Genomic DNA, 20,030 nt, shown 5'->3' on the forward strand with positions numbered 1-20,030 from the left:
TGAATGATTTTTTCAACAAGGAAGTGCAAGGTGTGGGAACTAGCCATCAAAGGGAGCAAAGCTCAAGGAAAATGTAGAATAGATCATTGTTGGCTAGGAGAAGGTAATAAAGCAAACAGAGATAAAATGTAATCAGGGACAGTCAGACTGAACGGAGAACTAGGTAGGGGGAAGGATGGAGAGAGAGAGAGGGGAAACAAGGGTTACTTGAAGTTAGAGAAGTCAATATCCATACCACTGGGCTGTAAGCTACCCAAGCAAAATAAAAGATGCTGTTCCTCCAATTTGCGCTGGGCCTCACTCTGACAGTGGAGGAGGCCCAGGACAGAAAGGTCAGTGTGGGAGTGGGAGGGGGAGTTAAGGGTTTAGCAACCGAGAGATCAGGTAGGTTTAGGCGGGTTGAGCAGAGGTGTTCAGCGAAACGATCGCCAAGCCCGTGCTTGCCACCCCCTCCCACTCCCATAATAACCTTTCTATCCTGGGCCTTCTCTATTGTCAGAGTGAGTGAGGCCTCATGCAAATTGGAGGAACACCACCTCGTATTTTGCTTGGGCAGCTTACAACCCAGCGGTACGAATCTTCATCATCATATCATATATATACAGCCGGAAACAGGCCTTTTCGGCCCTCCAAGTCCGTGCCGCCCAGCGATCCCCGCACATTAACACTATCCTACACACACTAGGGACAATTTTTTACATTTACCCAGCCAATTAACCTACATACCTGTACGTCTTTGGAGTGTGGGAGGAAACCGAAGATCTCGGAGTAAACCCACGCAGGTCACGGGGAGAACGTACAAACTCCTTACAGTGCAGCACCCGTAGTCAGGATCGAACCTGAGTCTCCGGCGCTGCATTCGCTGTAAAGCAGCAACTCTACCGCTGCGCTACCGTGCCGCTATCTTGACTTCTCTAACTTCAGGTAATCGCTGCATCCCCTCTCTCTCCATCCCTCCCCCACCTATCTTGACTTCTCTAACTTCAGGTAATCGCTGCATCCCCTCTCTCTCCATCCCTCCCCCACCCAGGTGGTAATAGCCTCAAAGTCATCTTGTTGAGTCTCAGTAGCTCGTTTGTCCCTAGCCAAAAAATGGCCTGTTCCCTTTATCATCGTTTTTTTTTTGTTGCATATCTTTCCTACATCTGTTCGACATCTCTCTACTTCACCGTCAATGTCTCTTGTTTTCCTCTCCCCTGACTCTCAGTCTGAGGAGGGGTCTCGGCCCGAAACGTCACCTATCAGTTTTCTCCACAGATGCTGTCTGACCCGCCGACTTCAACTCCAGTTATTTGTGTCCATCATCCAGAAAGGCTCTGGAAACAAAAGTACTGTAAGCAAAATCAGCGGTGGTCCGGTGACCTCGTACTGCTAATAATTTATTGTAATTATTGATAGAAAGGTTATTAAGTACAAAATCCTCCTCATAACCTACAAAGCCCTCCATAACCTGGCCCCATCCTACCTGACCGACCTCCTCCACAGGCACACTCCCACCTGCACCCTCCGCTCTGCCGCTGCCAATCTCCTATCCCCCCACATCCGGACTAAACTCAGATCCTGGGGGGACAGGGCTTTCTCCATCGCTGCTCCCACCCTATGGAACTCATTACCCCAAACCGTTAGAGACTCCCCCACACTCACCACATTCAAAACATCGCTGAAGTCTCACCTGTTCAGTACTGCCTTCAACCACTGAAGGTCACCTCACCTACTGTCTCCTTTCTCTGTTCATTTATTTATTTACTTATTTATCTATTTATTAATTTCCCTATGTTCTCAAAATCTCTGTAAAGCGTCTTTGAGTATATGAAAAGCGCTATATAAATAAAATGTATTATTATTATTATTATTATTAATTGATTGCTACCAGCATCCACAAAGACTCTTCACACCCCAGCAACAGTCTGTTCGAACTTCTACCATCGGGCAGACGATACAAGGCCTTCTACGCCCGCACCTCCAGACTCAGGAACAGCTTCATCCCCAGGGCCATAGCTGCTATGAACTGGTCCTGCTGAGCCGGATGGTCACATCGCACAGTGAACCGGCACAGATCTACTTGCACTTTATTCTGTTTTAAAACTGTTACAATTTGTTTCATTGGGTTGTATAAATTAATACTGATTAGCTAATTAATTTATTGCATCGTATGGGAGGCGCATTCCCAATCTCGTTGTACCCCTGTACAATGACAATAAAGATATATTGTATTGTATTGTATTATTAATAGGTGCTTTGTATTTATTGTTCTGTTCCACTAATTTGGCCCTAAAGGTGCAGCAAGTAGGAATTCATTGTTCAGTTCCCAGTGCAGGTGACAATTAAACGCTCTTGTCTCTCGCGTTCAGTGATCCAGTTACTGTTGCACGCTGAACATCTGTGGGCTTTACACAGGCTGCGTTTACACAGGCAGTCTCCCATTGACTGGCTGCGGGAGGGCTTGCACGGCCTCGACATGGGGAGTGGGCCGCTGGAGGCCCTGCAGCAGCCTGGGGCTCGGCTGGGCCGGGAGCCGCTCCAAGAGGCCGCGCAAGTGGACCGGACGCGGCCTACGGTGGCGGAGGAGGACGCCAACGGCCACGCTGGGCCAGGCCGGCCCTGCGACGTCGCCATGGCAACGGGCCTTCATGGCCAGGTCGAGATCCCTGCACTTACAACAGATGGGACTTGGAAATGGCGCCAAACTGGCAAAGCTGTACACCGTCTCACTGCTACACACTCGATGATCATCTGAGACGTGTCAAATCACGAGTATAAAATCATGAGAGGAATAGATCGGGTAGATGCACAGAGTCTCTTGCCCAGAGCAGGTGAATCGTGGACCAGAGGACATAGGATTAAGGTGAAGGGGAAAAGATTTAATAGGAATCTGAGGGGTATCTTTTTCCACGCAAAGGGCGGTGGGTGTATGGAACAAGGTGCCAGAGGAGGTGGTTGAGGCTGGGACTATCCCAACGTTTCAGAAACAGTTAGACGGGTACATGGATAGGTCAGGTTTGGAAGGATATGGACCAAACACGGGACTAGTGTAGCTAGGACATGTGTGGGCAATTTGGGCCGAAGGGCCTGTTTCCACACTGTATCACTCTATGACTCTCTGACTAACAGGAATAAGTAACATTGTGTCATGTCTCTTGTTAGACTAGATTTTATTTCTTTTTATATAGGGCGTTCAGCTGGGGGCCCTTCTGGAGGTATGTCCCTTCTGAAGAAGGGTCTCGACCCGAAACATCACCCATTCCTGCTCTCCAGAGATGCTGCCTGACCCGCTGAGCTACTCCAGTATTTTGCGATACCTTCGGTATGTTCCTGCTTTGATCAAATGCTCACAAATAACCACAGAAGCTTTATTTTCCTCTTTCTCTTGCTTTGACTCTATCTAAGTGCTTATGTACAGTGATACTTGTACTGAACGGGATACAAAAGTGAAATTTACTGTACCCACGTTACCTGTGACAAATAAACAAAGTACCACCGAGGGTTGGAGATGTGTGGGATGCTCAGGATACCAAGAGCTCCTCGCGTGACTGAAGTTAGTTGGTTCGAGAGGAAGTAACATTGACGAGTGCAATGTGGTTTGACACAAAGTGCTGGAGTAACCAGGCAGCATCTCCGGAGAGAAGGAATGGGTGACGTTTCGGGTCGAGACCCTTCTTCAGACCGAGTCGAGTCCGAAGAAGCAGGTCGACCCGAAAAACGTCACCCATTCCCCCTCTCCTGAGATGCTGCCTGTCCCGCTGAGTTACTCCAGCACTTTATGTCTATCTTCGGTTTAAAATAGCATCTGCAGTTCCTACCCACACGAGTGCAATGTGGTAACGTTTGCAGCCTTTCTGCAGTTCAAACAAGCAGACAAAAACGGCATGCCATGTTCATATGTATCTCATAACACCAGAGAGCCATTTGGCCCATCAAGTCCATGCTGGCTCTCAAAGTATATTCAATCCCACTCCCCAACTTACTTTGTCACCATGACTTTGTTGCATATCTTTCATTCATTGTTCTTTATCCCTCTACTGTACATCAACATCTATATATTTTGTTTCCCTTATCCTGAACCAGTCTGAAGAAGGGTCTCGACCTGAAAGGTCACCTATTCCTTTTCTCCAGAAATGTTGCTTGACCCGCTAAGTTATTCCAGGTTACTTCGATGCAACCTGGTCCTTATCTTGCTCGTCACCACCACCCCACCCCCCCCCCCCCCCCCCCCCCCAATTGCACTTCAGGTGGGTGGCAAACTACAGGTAAGGACACAGAGTGCTGGAGTCCGCACCGACCAGCGATCCCCGCCCATTAACACTATCTTACACACACTGGGGACAATTTTACATTTATACCTAGCCAAGTAACCTACAAACCTGTACGTCTTTGGAGTGTGGGAGGAAACCGAAGATCTCGGAGAAAACCCACGCAGGTCACGGGACGAACGTACAAACTCCGTACAGACAGCGCCCGTAGTCAAGGATGGAACTCGCGTCTCTGGCGCTGTGAGGCGGTTGCTCTACCGCTGTGCCACCGTGCCGCCCTGTGCTGCATTGTTGGAATCCACAAATCTGCCAAAAAGCTGCCAAGCCCTCACACCGCATCCAAACGGAAACAAAATTAATGCATCTAAATGAATTGCCCTCTTCTCCAGCTCAGCTCAAATCGAAAATTGAAAGGAGGCTGGGGAAGTCCCAAAGGCAACCTCACCATCGCTGTGCCAACTCATCAACTTATTGATTCAAGAACAACGCAACCCAAAAGTCACGCAAAGTGCTCTCAGTTCACGGACATCTCATGTGTAACAACAGCTGCACTAATGAGCTCTAACAATTATCGAAGGTCTTTTTTTTGTTATTCTACTTTGACTAACATTTATATCCCACCAATACTGCACAGTGGCGAAGTGGTAGAGTCGCTACCTCACAGGGTCAGAGACCCGGGTTCAATCCTGACTGTGGCTGCTGTCTGTGCGGGGGTTTTATCCAGGTGCTTATCGAAACATATACGATTATTAAGGGGTTGGACACGTTAGAGGCAGGAAACATGTTCCCAATGTTGGGGGAGTCCAGAACCAGGGGCCACAGTTTAAGAATAAGGGGTAGGCCATTTAGAACTGGGATGAGGAAAAACTTTTTCAGTCAGAGAGTTGTGAATCTGTGGAATTCTCTGCCTCAGAAGGCAGTGGAGGCCAATTCTCTGAATGCATTCAAGAGAGAGCTGGATAGAGCTCTTAAGGATAGCGGAGTCAGGGGGTATGGGGAGAAGGCAGGAACGGGGTACTGATTGAGAATGATCAGCCATGATCACATTGAATGGCGCTGCTGGCTCGAAGGGCCGAATGGCCTCCTCCTGCACCTATTGTCTATTGTGCTCTGGTTTCCTCCCACATTCCCAATTAGTGCGGGTGTCAGGGGTTATGGGGAGAAGGCAGGAGAACGGGGCTAGAAGGGAGAAATAGATCAGCCATGATTGAATGGCGGAGTAAACTCGATGGGCCGGATGGGCTAATCCTGCTCCTATCACTTATGGACTTAACTTATTCCAGCAACGTGCAAGTCTGCAGGTTAATTTGCCTCTGTAAATTGTCGCTTATGTGTAAAGCACAGAACTTGTGTGAGCGTTTCTGCATTGCAAACCTCGATCAACTTTAGCATGAAGGGTCGGCACGGTGGCGCAGCGGTAGAGTTGCTGCCTTACAGCGAATGCAGCGCCGGAGACCCGGGTTCGATCCCGACTACGGGTGCGGTCTGTGCGGTGTTTGTACGTTCTCCCCGTGACCTGCATGGGTTTTCTCCGAGATCTTCGGTTTCCTCCCACACTCCAAAGACGTACAGGTTGGTAGGTTAATTGGCTTGGTAAATGTAAAAATTGTCCCTAGTGGGTATAGGATAGTGTTAATGTGCGGGGATCGCTGGTCGGCGCCGACCCGGTGGGCCGAAAGGGCCTGTTTCCACGCTGTATCTCTAAACTAAATTAAACAACCAAAATTATTTTTTCAAAAGCAATGTTGACATTTGTGGAGAAATTGGTATTTGGTTTATTTTCTGCCACACATGTGAACATGTATGGTCAATTTATTCACAAAATGCTGGAGCAACTCGGCAGGTCAGGCAGCATCTCGGCAGAGAAGGAATGGGTGACGTTTCGGGTCGAGACCCTTCACATGTATGGTCGATGGTCGGCATGGAAACATTGGGCCAAAGGGCCCGCTTACACGCTGTATCTCCAAACTAAACTAAATCTTGAGTTTGAAGAAGGATCTCGACCCGAAACGTCACCCATTCCTTCCCTCCAGAGATGCCGCCTGACCCGCAGAGTTACTCCAGCTTTTTGCGTCTATCTTGAGTTTATTGTCATGTGTACAGTGAAGAGCTTTTTGTGGCGTGCTTTCCAGTCAGTGGAAAGACGAAACACGATTACAATCAAGCCAGTCATAGTGTACATGTCGGTACATGATAAAGGGGATAACGTGAATGGCGTTCAGTGCAAGGTAAAGCCAGTAAAGACCGATCAAAGATAGTCCGAGCAATCCATTAATACCGTGGATAGAAAGACCAAATTAAAACTTAATGCATCAGCCTGAAAGTCTGATATTAAACAATGAAGGAAGGGCTGCGACATGCCAGGGGCAAGAACCATCTTCTGATTCACATTCTTTCACATTACACATCATTAAGAAACTAGGAGATCCGCCCTGTACAAGAGACGAGAAAGATAGACACAAAGTGCTGGAGTAACTCAGCGGGTCGGGCAGCATCGGTGGAGAAAAAGGATGGGTGACGTTTCAGGTCGGAATCCAACCCGAAACGTCACCCGTCCTTTTCCTCCAGAAATGCTGCCCGACCCGCTGAGTTACTCCAGCACTTTGTGTCTATCTTCGGTATAAACCAGCGCCTGCAGTTTTTTTTTTTAGAGATACAGCGCGGAAACAGGCCCTTCGGCCCACCGAGTCCGCGCCGTCCAGCGATCCCCGCACATTAACACTATCCTACACACACTAGGGACAATTTTTACATTTACCCAGTCAATTAACCTACAAACCTGTACGTCTTTTGAAGTGTGGGAGGAAACCGAAGATCTCGGAGAAAACCCACGCAGGTCACGGGGAGAACGTACAAACTCCGTACAGACGGCGCCCGTAGTCAGGATCGAACATGAGTCTCCGGCGCTGCATTCGCTGTAAGGCAGCAACTCTACCGCTGCACCACCGTGCCATGCCAGTTGGGGGAACCACACCTCATATTTCGCTTAGGAAGCTTTTACAGCCCAGCGGTGTGAATATTGATTTCTCTAACTTCAAGTGACCCTTGCTCTCCCTCTCTCTCTCTCTGTACCTCCCACACCACCCTAGTTCTCCGACTACTTTCACCGTCCTTCTGATTAATTTTACCGATTGCGTGTGCCTCCTTGACACCTTCCCCTCGGCCAACCACGGACCATTGTGCATTTCCTTAGCATCGGCTGCTTTGATCTGTCGTTTTCACACCTCACCCTTCCATATCTCTACACTCCCTCTCCCCTGACTCTCAATCTGAAGAAGGGCCTCAACCCGAAACGTCACCCATTCCCCCCTCTCCAGGGAATATTGCCGACTGGCCCACTCCAGACCACAGGAGTACGTGTGGCAAGGTTGTTGTATAAAATTTGTAAACACCACGTTACGACGCATTGAGCCTCCGAGAAAGTCGGAAGAACTTTTTGCACAGTTCCTGGGTTTGTATATAATTTCTTTACTCTGAATTATAAAATTATCAAGGGATTGGACACGCAAGATGCAGGAAACATGTTCCTGATGTTGGGGGGGGGGGGGGGGGGGGGGGGGGGAGTCCAGAACGAGGGGCCACTGTTTAAGAATAAGGGGTAGGCCATTTAGAACTGAGATGAGGAAAAACTTTTTCACCCAGAGAGTTGTGAATTTGTGGAATTCTCTGCCTCAGAAGGCAGTGGAGGCCAATTCACTGAATGCATTCAAAAGAGAGTTAGATGGAGTTCTTAGGGCTAGCGGAATCAAGGGATATGGGAAGTAGGCAGGAACGGGGTACCTGTGGATGATCAGCCATGATCACATTGAATGGCAGTGCTGGCTCAAAGGGCCGAATGGCCTACTCCTGCAATTATTTTCTATTTATCTACGAATAAATGTTTTTTTGAATTTTTAAAAATTTGCTCTCTACGGAGAGTTACTCCAGCATTTTTGTGTCCATCTGCAGTCCCTTGCTACACACTAGGTTATTTAAAAATTCTCTGTCGCCACTTTCACTTCTGCAATCACACACAAAAACCCAGAACAGATGGAGGCCACAGAGCCTATCATGTTCGATAAATGCGCAACAGAAACAGGGTTGCACGATGGCGCAGCGGTAGAATTGCTGCCTGACAACACCAGACACCTGGGTACCAATCCCGACTACGGGCGCCGTCTGTACGGAGTTTGTACATACTCCCCGTGACCTCGTGGGTTTTTCTCCAAGATAGAAACATAGAAAATAGGTGCAGGAGTAGGCCATTCGGCCCTTCATCCAGCTCAGTAACCTGTACCTGCCTCCTCTCCATACCCCCTGATCCCTTTAGCCACAAGGGCCAAATCTAACTCCCTCTTAAATATAGCCAATGAGCTGGCCTCAACTACCTTCTGTGGCAGAGAATTCCACAGACTCACCACTCTCTGTGTGAAGAAATATTTTCTCATCTTGGTCCTAAAAGACTTCCCCCTTATCCTTGAGCTGTGACCCCTGGTTCTGGACTTCCCCAACATCGGGAACAATCTTCCCGCATCTAACCTCTCCAACCCCTTAAGAATTTTATATGTTTCTATAAGATCCCCCCTCAGTCTTCTAAATTCCAGTGCGTATAAGCCTAGTCTATCCAGTCTTTCTTCATATGAAAGACCTGCCATCCCAGGGATCAATCTGGTGAACCTTCTCTGTACTCCCTCTAAGGCTAGAATGTCTTCGATCTTCGAAGGCTAGAAAGGCTAGATCTTCGGTTTCCACCCACACTCCAAAGACGTACATGTTTGTGGGCCCTAAGGCTTGATATGAATGTTAAAAAATTATCCCTCCAGTGTGTAGGATAGTGTTAATGTGCAGGGATCGCTAGTCGGTGTGGACTCGGTGGGCCGAAGTGCCTGTTTCCATGCTGTATCTCTAAACTAGACGTACACAAAATGGCAAAAAAAACCGGCAGGATTTAGCATCAATTGCAGTCAAAAGTACAGATCAGGACTTGTTGCAGATGACTCTGCTGCCAACATTCTCGCTCATAAAACACCCTAGAGTGTTAATGTAAGATTGTGGTTCTTTCACAATTATTTACCGACAAGCCAATAACCCCACCTAAAGGATGGTTTGAATGGAATTCACACTCACTCTACAAGATTGTAGATTGATCAATAGACAACTAACGATCCCCGCACACTAACAGTATCCTACACACACTAGGGACAATAGGCAATAGGTACAGGAGGAGGCCATTCGGCCCTTCGAGCCAGCACCACCATTCAATGTGATCATGGCTGATCATTCTCAATCAGTACCCCGTTCCTGCCTTCTCCCCATACCCCCTGACTCCGCTGTCCTTAAGAGCTCTATCTAGCTCTCTCTTGAATGCATTCAGAGAATTGGCCTCCACTGCCTTCTGAGGCAGTGAATTCCACAGATTCACAACTCTCTGACTGAAAAAGTTTTTCCTCATCTCCGTTCTAAATGGCCTCCCCTTATTCTTAAACTGTGCCCCCCCCCCCCCCCCCCCTTGTTCTGGACTCCTCCAACATTGGGAACATGTTTCCTGCCTCTAACGTGTCTAACCCTTTAATAATCTTATACGTTTCGATAAGATCTCCTCGCATCCTTCTAAATTCCAGTGTATACAAGCCTAGCCGCTCCAGTCTTTCAACAAATTAAAGTCATAGTCATTGAGTGATACGGTGTGGAAACAGGCCCTTCGGCCCAACCTGCCCATACCAGCCAACATGTCCCAGCTACACTAGTCCCACCTGTCTGCACTTGGTCCATATCCCTCCACAACTGTCCGATCCTTGTATCTGCCTAACTGTTTCTTAAATGTGATAGTCCCAGCCTCAACCACCTCATCTGGCAGCTTGTTCCATACACCCACCACCCTTTGTGTGGAAAAACATACCCTTCAGATTCCTATTCAATCTTTTCTTCTTCACCTTGAACCTATGTTCGCTGGTCCTCGATTCTCCTACTCTGGGCAAGAGACTCTGTGCATCCACCCGATTTATTCCTCTCATTGTATCTGTGCTCCCCGAACAGCTCAATTGTAATCAGGTATAGTCTTTCCGCTGACTGGGGAAGATTTGGAGGGATATGGGCCAGGACAAGTGGGTCTAGCTCAGTTAGGAAACTTGGCGGCGCAGCGGTAGAGTAGCTGCCTTACCCGGGTTCGATCCTGACTACGGGTGCTGTCTGAACGGAGTTTCCATGTCCCCCTCCTCCCTGATCATATGAGGTTTCTCCAGGAGCTCCAGTTTACTCCCACACTCCAAAAACATGCATGTTTGTAGGTTAATTGGCTTCTCTAAAATGGTCCCTAGTGTGCAGGATAGAACATGTGTATGGGTGATCGCTGGTCGGCATGGACTCAGTGGGCCGAGGGGCTTAATTCATTGACGTATCTCTAAACTAAACTAAAGAAGGGTTCTGACCTGATCCTTTTTCTTCAGAGATGTTGCCTGCCCCGCTGAGTTACTCCAGCACCTTGTGTCTATCTAAACTAAACTTGGTCGGAGAAGAGGAGTTGGGATGAAGGGCGTGACTCAACGTTGTATTCCTTCCCCCGTGCCAACAGAAAATAACTAAACAAAATGGACGCCACGGTGGCGCAGCGGCAGAGTTGCTGCCTGACAGCGCCAGAGGCCTAGGTTCGATCCTGACTACGGGGTACTGCCTGTATGGAGTTTGTACGCTCTCCCCGCGACCTGCGTGGGTTTTCTCCGGGATCTCTGGTTCTTTCCCACACTCCAAAGATGTACAGGTTTGTCGGCCAATCAGCCTGGTAAAATTGTAAATTGTCCCCAGTGTGTGCAGAATGCCGTTAGTCTGTGGTGATCGCCGGTCGGCACGGACTCGGTGGGCCAAAGGGTCCTATTCCATGCTGCATCCCTGACCTAAACTGAAGGAGAGCACTCCCATCCTTTTTCTCCAGAGACGCTGCCTGACCCACTGGGTTACTCCAGCACTTTGTGTCGATCTCAACTAAACTTGGGTGTAGATGAGTTGGGAAGAAGAGCGTGCCTCAACAATAGACAATAGGTGCAGGAGGAGGCCATTCGGCCCTTCGAGCCAGCACCGCCATTCAATGTGATCATGGCTGATCATTCTTAATCAGTACCCCGTTCCTGCCTTCTCCCCATACCCCCTGACTCCGCTATCCTTAAGAGCTCTATCCAGCTCTCCCTTGAATGCATTCAGAGAATTGGCCTCCACTGCCTTCTGAGGCAGAGAATTCCACAGATTCACAACTCTCTGACTGAAAAAGTTTTTCCTCATCTCAGTTCTAAATGGCCTACCCCTTATTCTTAAACTGTGGCCCCTTGTTCTGGACTCCCCCAACATTGGGAACATGTTTCCTGCCTCTAACGTGTCCAACCCCTTAATAAACTTATATGTTTCGATAAGATTTCCTCTCATCCTTCTAAATTCCAGTGTATACTGTAGTCCTTCCTTCCCCATCCCTTCAGGGCCACCGAACCCAAGAGAGAAGCTGGCAAACATGGAGGGCATTGAGGCCGGGCTTTCTAACAAGGGAGAGACCTTGTTCCCCACAGCAACAAAACGGGACGAGGGGCTTTTAAGTGGCCTCTAAGTGGCAAGATAAATATCGGCAATGTGCAGTTTAATGAAGGTTTTTATTTGCAGTTTTTAATAAAGCGTTGAACTGCTCCAGTAGGATTTGAAGCAATGATCGCTGGATTGCAGTAACACAACCACAACGTGCAGGCCCAGCAAACTGCAGATTGCTGCAAACCCACTCCAAACTCGAAATGGGCTCTGCCACAAACAGTCTTCAAGCAACCGAGTTGTTCAAAGCTTAGCTTGCGGCATTTGATGGAGGGGAGTGACAATCATATGCTGAAGGTTTGGTCTACTACACTCAGTGAACTTGAAAATGGAAAGCATATGTTGAACACTGATAACATTAGAACATCGCACGGCACAGAAGATAGACACAGCACACTGGGGCAGCTCAGTGGGTCGGGCAGCATCTCTGGAGAGGAGGAGCAGGTGATAGTGACCTTCTTCAGACCCTGAAGAAGACTAGACTTCAAGCCCTGAAGAAGGGTTCCGACCCGAAACGTCACCCATTCCTTTTCACGCAGGGACGCTGCCTGACCCGCTGAGTTACTCCCGCATTTTGTGTCTCTCTTCGATGTAAACCAGCATCTGCCAGTTCCTCCCTACACATAGAACAGAACAGCACAGAAACAGTCCCGTCGGACTGCAAAATCTGTCTCGATGCCAATATAAACCAATCTCCAAAGAACTGCAGATGCTGGTTAAAACACAACCAGATATAAAGGGCTGGAGTTACTCGGCAGGGAGTGACCTGCTGAGTTACCCCAACACTTTGTGTCCTTCTGACACAAAGCCAATGTCCTCTGCCTGCACATGTTCAATACTCCACTCCCACTCCCTGCATATCCATGTGGCCATCTAAAGCCTCTTAAATGCCACTGTTGTAAATGCTTCCACCACCACCCTTGGCAGTGCATTCCAGGCACCCACTAGTTTAGTTTAAGAAAATAACTGCAGATGCTGGTACAAATCGAAGGTATTTATTCACAAAATGCTGGAGTAACTCGGCAGGTCAGGCAGCATCTCGGGCGAGAAGGAATGGGCGACGTTTCGGGTCGAGACCCTTCCTCAGACTGATGTCAGGGGGGGCGGGACAAAGGAAGGATATAGGTGGAGACAGGATGATAGAGGGAGATCAGGGACGGAGGAGGGGAAGAGAGGGACAGAGGAACTATCTAAAGTTGGAGAAGTTGATGTTCATATCACTGGGCTGCAAACTGCCCAGGCGAAATATGAGGTGCTGTTCATACCACCTAAACTAGTTTAGTTTAGTCCATTATGATGTGTACCAAGGTACTAAACTAAATTTGAACTGCTCTCTTTGTAAAATAACTTGACCTACACATCTCCTTTAAACATTGCCCCACCTAACTTACCTAGGCTTCTCGGACAGCAAGGCAGGATATATATATTTTTTAGACAATAGACAATAGGTGCAGGAGGAGGCCATTCGGCCCTTCGAGCCAGCACTACCATTCAATGTGATCATGGCTGATCATTCACAATCAGTTCCTGCCTTTAGTTTTAGTTTTCGAGATACAGCACGGAAACAGGCCCTTCGGCCCACCTAGTCCGCACCGACCAGCGATCCCCGCACATTAACACTACGCTACACACACTGGGGACGATGTTTCATGAGTACCAAGCCAATTAACCCGCAAACCTGCACGTCTTTGGAGTGTGGGAGGAAACTGAAGATCTCGGAGAAATCCCACGCAGGTCACGGGGAGAACGTACAAACTCCGTACAGACAGCACCCGTAGTTGGGATCGAACCCGGATCTCTGGCGCTGTAAGGCAGCAACTCTACCGCTGCGTCTCTTGTGCCGCCCTTGTACGTAAGAGGACAATTTGCTCCACCTCCCGAGAAAAGGAATGTAATACAGGGGAGCACAATTTCACCACTTGGAGAAAGGGAGAGTTGATTAATACGGGTGTCAGAGGTTATAGACAATAGACAATAGGTACAGGAGGAGGCCATTCGGCCCTTCGAGCCAGCACCGCCATTCAATGTGATCATGGCTGATCATTCTCAATCAGTACCCCGTTCCTGCCTTCTCCCCATACCCACCGACTCCGCTATCCTTAAGAGCTCTATCCAGCTCTCTCTTGAATGCATTCAGAGAATTGGCCTCCACTGCCTTCTGAGGCAGTGAATTCCACAGATTCACAACTCTCTGACTGAAAATGTTTTTCCTCATCTCAGTTCTAAATGGCCTACCCCTTATTCTTAAACTGTGGCCCCTTGTTCAGGACTCCCCCAACATTGGGAACATGTTTCCTGCCTCTAACGTGTCCAACCCCTTAATAATCTTATACGTTTCGATAAGATCTCCTTGCATCCTTCTAAATTCCAGTGTATACAAGTCTAGCCGCTCCAGTCTTTCAACATATGATAGTCCCGCCATTCCGGGAATTAACCTCGTAAACCTACGCTGCACGCCCTCAATAGCAAGAATATCCTTCCTCAAATTTGGAGACGAACACTGCACACAGTACTCCAGGTGCGGTCTCACTAGGGCACTGTACAACTGCAGAAGGACCTCTTCGCTCCTATACTCAACTCCTCTTGTTATGAAGGCCAACATTCCATTGGCTTTCTGCACTGCCTGCTGTACCTGCATGCTTCCTTTCAGTGACTGATGCACCAGGACACCCAGATCTCGTTGTACGTCCCCTGTTCCTAACTTGACACCATTCAGATAATACTCTGCCTTCCTATTCTTACCACCAAAGTGGATAACCTCACACTTATCCACAGGAAAGATAGATAGATTAGCCATGCATGAATGGCGTGGTGGACTTTATACCAGCATCTGCAGTTGAACGTCTGCATCTGCTTTCCTGAACGTCTACCAGTGTACATACAGCAAAGAGCATATTGACTGGTTTCATCATGGCCTGGTTCGGCAACTCGAACAAAGCCCCAGGAGCGAAGAAGACTGCAAAAAGTGGCGGACACTGCCCACTCCATCACGGCAGCTGACCTCCCCACCATCGAAGGGAGTTACAGGGGTCACTGCCTCAAAAAGGCAGCCAGCATCATCAGAGACCCACACCACCCTGGCCACACTCCTGCCATCAAGAAGATATTGAAGCCTGAAAAGTGTAACGGCCAGGTTCAGGAACAGATTCTTCCCTACAGCTGTTAAACACCACACCCTAAACAAAAAGCTCCAAACTACAATAGATTTTGTCTTTACCTTGTTATTGTTTCTTTTGATAGATTCGTGTTTAGTAAGGGTATCAAAGGTTATGGGGAGAAGGCAGGAGAATGGGATTGAGCAGGACAGATAGATAGAAGGCATTTATTCACAAAGTGCTGGAGTAACTCAGCGGGTCAGGCAGCATCTCAGGAGAGAAGGAATGGGTGACGTTTCGGGTCGAGATCCTTCAAGGGACTCGACCCGAAACGTCACCCGTTCCTTCTCTCAGCAGGTCAGAGAGAAGGGTGACGTCAGAGAGAAGGGTGAAGTATCTCAGGAGAGAAGGAATGGGTGACGTTTCGGGTCGAGACCCTTGAAGGTCACCCATTCCTTCTCTCCTGAGATGCTGCCTGACCCGCTGAGTTACTCCAACACTAGAAGAAGGGTCTCGACCCGAAACGTCACCCATTCCTTCTCTCCTGAGATGCTGCCTGACCCGCTGAGTTACTCCAGCACTAGAAGAAGGGTCTCGACCCGAAACGTCACCCATTCCTTCTCTCCTGAGATGCTGCCTGACCCGCTGAGTTACTCCAGCACTAGAAGAAGGGTCTCGACACGAAACGTCACCCATTCCTTCTCTCCTGAGATGCTGCCTGACCTGCTGAGTTACTCCAGCACTTTGTGAATGAATACCTCCGATTAGTACCAGCATCTGCAGTTATTTTCTTACACAGGAAAGATAGATAGATCAGCCATGACATGAATGGCGAGGTGGACTCGGTCAGTCGAATGGCCTAATTCTGCTCCTGTGTGACTGGTGAACATGTTTTATTTCAATAAACTGAATGTTTGTTATGGGGTTTTGTCTTACAGAGTACTATGTGGTTTACATGTCTGTGGTGCTGCTGGAAGTAAACATTTCATTGTTCAGTTTCGGGGTACATCATGACAAATTAAAAATACTCTCGAAGTAATTCTTGCTGTAATACAACTTAATGAGGAGGCATTTATTTCTGTGGTGTAATTAATAAGGGGGGGGGTGGGTGGAAAAAAATGTTCAGAGAAGTTCCTATCACACCACCCTGCCTGTCATCCATCACTCAGCAGTGATCCAAGCCGGTGATTTTATGAAAGGAAACCCACTCACACATTAAAAAAAAGACAAAGTCACAGACAAAGATAAGTCACAGACAAAGAGATTGAAGGCAGCTTTTGGAAGGCGTGTTTTAACAAAACTAAATGCATCACCACCGCCCAAAGTTGCAATTCAAAAAAAAAAAAAATTCAGAGGGAAAGATGAGGTATTTTCTAAATACTTGAGGTATTTTAGAAAATCATTTCCACCCTCAAGAGTTTTAAAGTTGAGAAGCCTTTTTTTTTTTTAAAAGAACAACAACAACAACAACAACACAACAAATTAAAACACTTTGCAAAGAGTTGCTTGAAAAAGAGAGAGAGTTGCTTTAAAAAAAAGAGAGTTTTAACTTCCCAAGAGGGACGTTCTTGTCCAAAAACCCAAGCCCCAAGATGTAATAATCTCATAATTAACACACAAGAAAACTAACACAAAGAAGTAACAACAAAAACAAACAAAAGACAATTCTCACCTTTGGTTCTCACGAAGACTAACGCCAGCCCGAGGAACAAGACACATCTTAAGCGAGACATAGTTTGCAGAGGAGGGGGGAGAGAGAAAAAAAGTTTGCTCCAAGTTTTTTTTTTGAACAAACAAAAAAAAGAGTTTTTCCTCTCTTTCGGATCAACGACTTGGAAAACTGGTCCCTTCGATCAAAAGCTATCAATGCAGCCAAGGGGGGGAAAAACTCTTTTTTATTTCCACTCCCCTCGAACAAAAGCAGCTAAATATAGAGCGGTTTAGTAGTGCCTGCCTGCTGCACACTGCATAAGACTGGAACACAGACTGCCTTGCTCAAAGCGAGAGTGTGTGTGAGTGAGTCAGCGTCTCATGTCATACTCTCTCACTGACAGCCCTGTTCTCCAATAGTTGTCCCTATGCCCTGGCCAATCATCCTGTGTTCTCTAGGGCGCTGGCTGGCATGAGAGGCAGGGTTACTAGTTGCATGGGGTTCCACCCTCCCTCCATCTCCTCCCCCTCTCTTCTCCCTCTATCTCTCCCTCTATCTCTCCCTCTATCTCTCCCTCTATCTCTCCCTCTCCTCTCCCCCTCTCCTCTCTCCCCCTCTCCTCTCCCCCTCTCCTCTCCCCCCTCCCCCTCTCCTCTCCCCATGCACCGCCATTCAATGTATAAGAAAATAACTGCAGATGCTGGTACAAATCAACGGTATTTATTCACAAAATGCTGGAGTAACTCAGCAGGTCAGGCAGCATCTCGGGAGAGAAGGAACGGGTGACGTTTCGGGTCGAGTCCCTTCTTCAGACTGAATGTGATCATGGCAGATCATTCTCAATCAGTACCCCGTTCCTGCCTTCTCCCCATACCCCCTGACTCCGCTATCCTTAAGAGCTCTATCTAGCTCTCTCTTGAATGCATTCAGAGAATTGGCCTCCACTGCCTTCTGAGGCAGAGCATTCCACAGATTCACAACTCTCTGACTGAAAAACTCTCGACCCATTCCTTCTCTCCTGAGATGCTGCCTGCCCACCCCACCCCCCCCCCCCGAGTTACTCCAGCATTTTGTGATACCTTTCCCTTCGACTTGTACTAGCATCTGCAGTTATTTTCCTACACAAGCCGACTTATCCCCCCCGCCCCTTCCACAGACACAAAATGCTGGAGTAACTCAGCAGGTCAGGCAGCATCTCTGGAGAGAAGGAACTGGGCGACGTTTCGGGTCGAGACCCTTCTTCAGACAGATTTCAGGGAGGGCGGGTCCTCTGACATCAGTCTGAAGAAGGGTCTCGACCCCTAAACATCAACCATTACTTCTATCCTAGTCTAGATGCCTGACCTGCTGAGTTACTCCAGCATTTTGTGATACAATAGACAATAGACAATAGGTGCAGGGGGAGGCCATTTGGCCCTTCGAGCCAGCACCGCCATTCAATGTGATCATGGCTGATCATTCTCAATCAGTACCCCGTTCCTGCCTTCTCCCCATACCCCCTGACTCCGCTATCCTTAAGAGCTCTATCCAGCTCTCTCTTGAATGCATTCAGAGAATTGGCCTCCACTGCCTTCTGAGGTAGAGAATTCCACAGATTCACAACTCTCTGACTGAAAAAGATTTTCCACATCTCTGTTCTAAATGGCCTACCCCTTATTCTTAAACTGTGGCCCCTTGTTCTGGACTCCCCCAACATTGGGAACATGTTTCCTGCCTCTAACGTGTCCATCCCCTTAAGAATCTTATACGTCTCGATAAGATCTCCATAATCTTATACATTTCGATAAGATCTCCATAATCTTATACATTTCTATAAGATCTCCTAAGGAATATGTAAGGTGAGAAAACAGGACAAAGGGAACGGAGTTCAAGGAGAACGTAGGAATAGATCGTGGTTAGCTGGGAGAAGGTAAAAACAAAGCAAACAGAGATGAAATGTAGTCGGAGACAGCAAGACTGGTCGGAGAACTGGGAAGGGGGAGGGATGGAGAGAGAGGGTAAGCGAGGGTTACTTGAAGTCAGACAAGTCAATGTTCATACCACTGGGGTGTAAGCTGCCCAAGAAAACCTCCCTTCCACTGACTCCATTTACACCCCACGCTGCCTCGGCAAGGCCAGCAGCAAAATCAAGGATGAGTCGCACCCTGGCCACTCCCTCTTCTCCCATCGGGCAAAGGGTGCAGAAGTGTGAGAACGCACAGCTCCAGATTCAGGGACAGTTTCTTCCCAGCTGTTATCAGGCAACTGAACCATCCTACCACAACCAGAGAGCAGTGCTGAACTACTATCTACCTCATTGGTGACCCTTGGACTCTCCTTGATCGGACTTTGCTGGCTTTACCTCGCACTAAACGTTATTCCTTTATCACGTATCTATAAACTGTAAATGGATCGATTAGAATCATGTATCGCCTTTCTGCGGACTGGATAGCACGCAACAAAAGCTTTTCACTGTACCTCGGTACATGTGACAATAAACTCAACTGAACTGAATTGAATATGTTTCCCGTGCTTACTGCTTTGATGAGGAACTGCATGAAACTGGGACATGTGTGGGTGTAAATGAGCAAACTACACTGGTCCAACACTCTCCCACCAATGAAAACAGCCTCTCCACATCCACTCTATCTCGGGCTTTCACTATTCGGTGATTTTCGAAAAGCAGGAAGGGACTGCAGATGCGGGTTTACACCAAAGATAGACACAGAACGCTGGAGTAACTCAGCGGGACAGGCAGCATCTCTGGAGAGAAGGAACGAGTGATGTTTCGGGTCAAGAAGGGTCTCGACATCCATTCATTCTGGTTGCTGCTGAGTTACTCCAGCTTTTTGTGTCTATCTTAAGTTTCAATGAGTTCTCCCCTCTCCCCTCTCATCCTTTTAAACTCAAGCCGTACTTAGAGTCATAGAGTGATACAGTGTGGAAACAGGCCCTTCGGCCCAACTTGCCTACACCAGCCAACAATGTTCCAGCTATCCTAGTCCCACTTGCCTGCGCTTGGTCCATATCCATCCAAACCCGTCCTATCCACTTATCTGTCCAGCTGTTTCTTAAACAATGGGATAGTCCCAGCCTCAACTACCTCCTCTGGCAGCTTGTTCCATACACCTGCCACCCTCTGTGTGGAAAAAGTTACCCCTCGGATTCCTTTTAAATCTTTTCCCCTTCATCTTGAACCTATGGTCCTCTGGTCCTCGATTCCCCAACTCTGGGTAAAAGCCTCTGTGCGTCCACCCGATCTATTCCTCTCATGATTTTGTGTACTGGGCCTCAACTCACTACAGTTTAGATGAATGATAGGGGGGATCCTCATTGAAACGCACCGAATAGTGAAAGGCCTGGATAGAGTGAATGTAGAGACGTTGTTTCCACTAGTGGGAGAGACTGGGACCAGGGAGCAGAGCCTCAGAATACAAGGACGTACCTTTAGAAAGGATACAAAGAGGAATTTCTATAGTCAGAGGGTGGTGAATCTGTGGATTTCATTGCCAC

The 20,030-nt window shown here is 48.0% G+C and overlaps 1 protein-coding gene across 2 annotated transcripts in view; it reads right to left on the reverse strand.

The window, feature by feature from the left end:
- Positions 1-16,857, reverse strand: part of cd99 (CD99 molecule) — a 52,903-nt gene extending 36,046 nt beyond the window's left edge. For both annotated transcript variants that reach the window (XM_078402048.1, XM_078402047.1), the window contains exon 1: positions 16,560-16,857. In XM_078402048.1, coding sequence (XP_078258174.1) covers positions 16,560-16,620 — 61 coding nt within the window. In that variant the 5' untranslated portion in view covers positions 16,621-16,857. The remainder of the gene's footprint in view (positions 1-16,559) is intronic.
- Between the last annotated feature and the right edge of the window lie 3,173 nt (positions 16,858-20,030).

The sequence above is a fragment of the Rhinoraja longicauda genome, chromosome 7 (assembly GCF_053455715.1).
Source record: "Rhinoraja longicauda isolate Sanriku21f chromosome 7, sRhiLon1.1, whole genome shotgun sequence".
In the NCBI taxonomy this organism is placed as follows: Eukaryota; Metazoa; Chordata; class Chondrichthyes; order Rajiformes; family Arhynchobatidae; genus Rhinoraja; species Rhinoraja longicauda.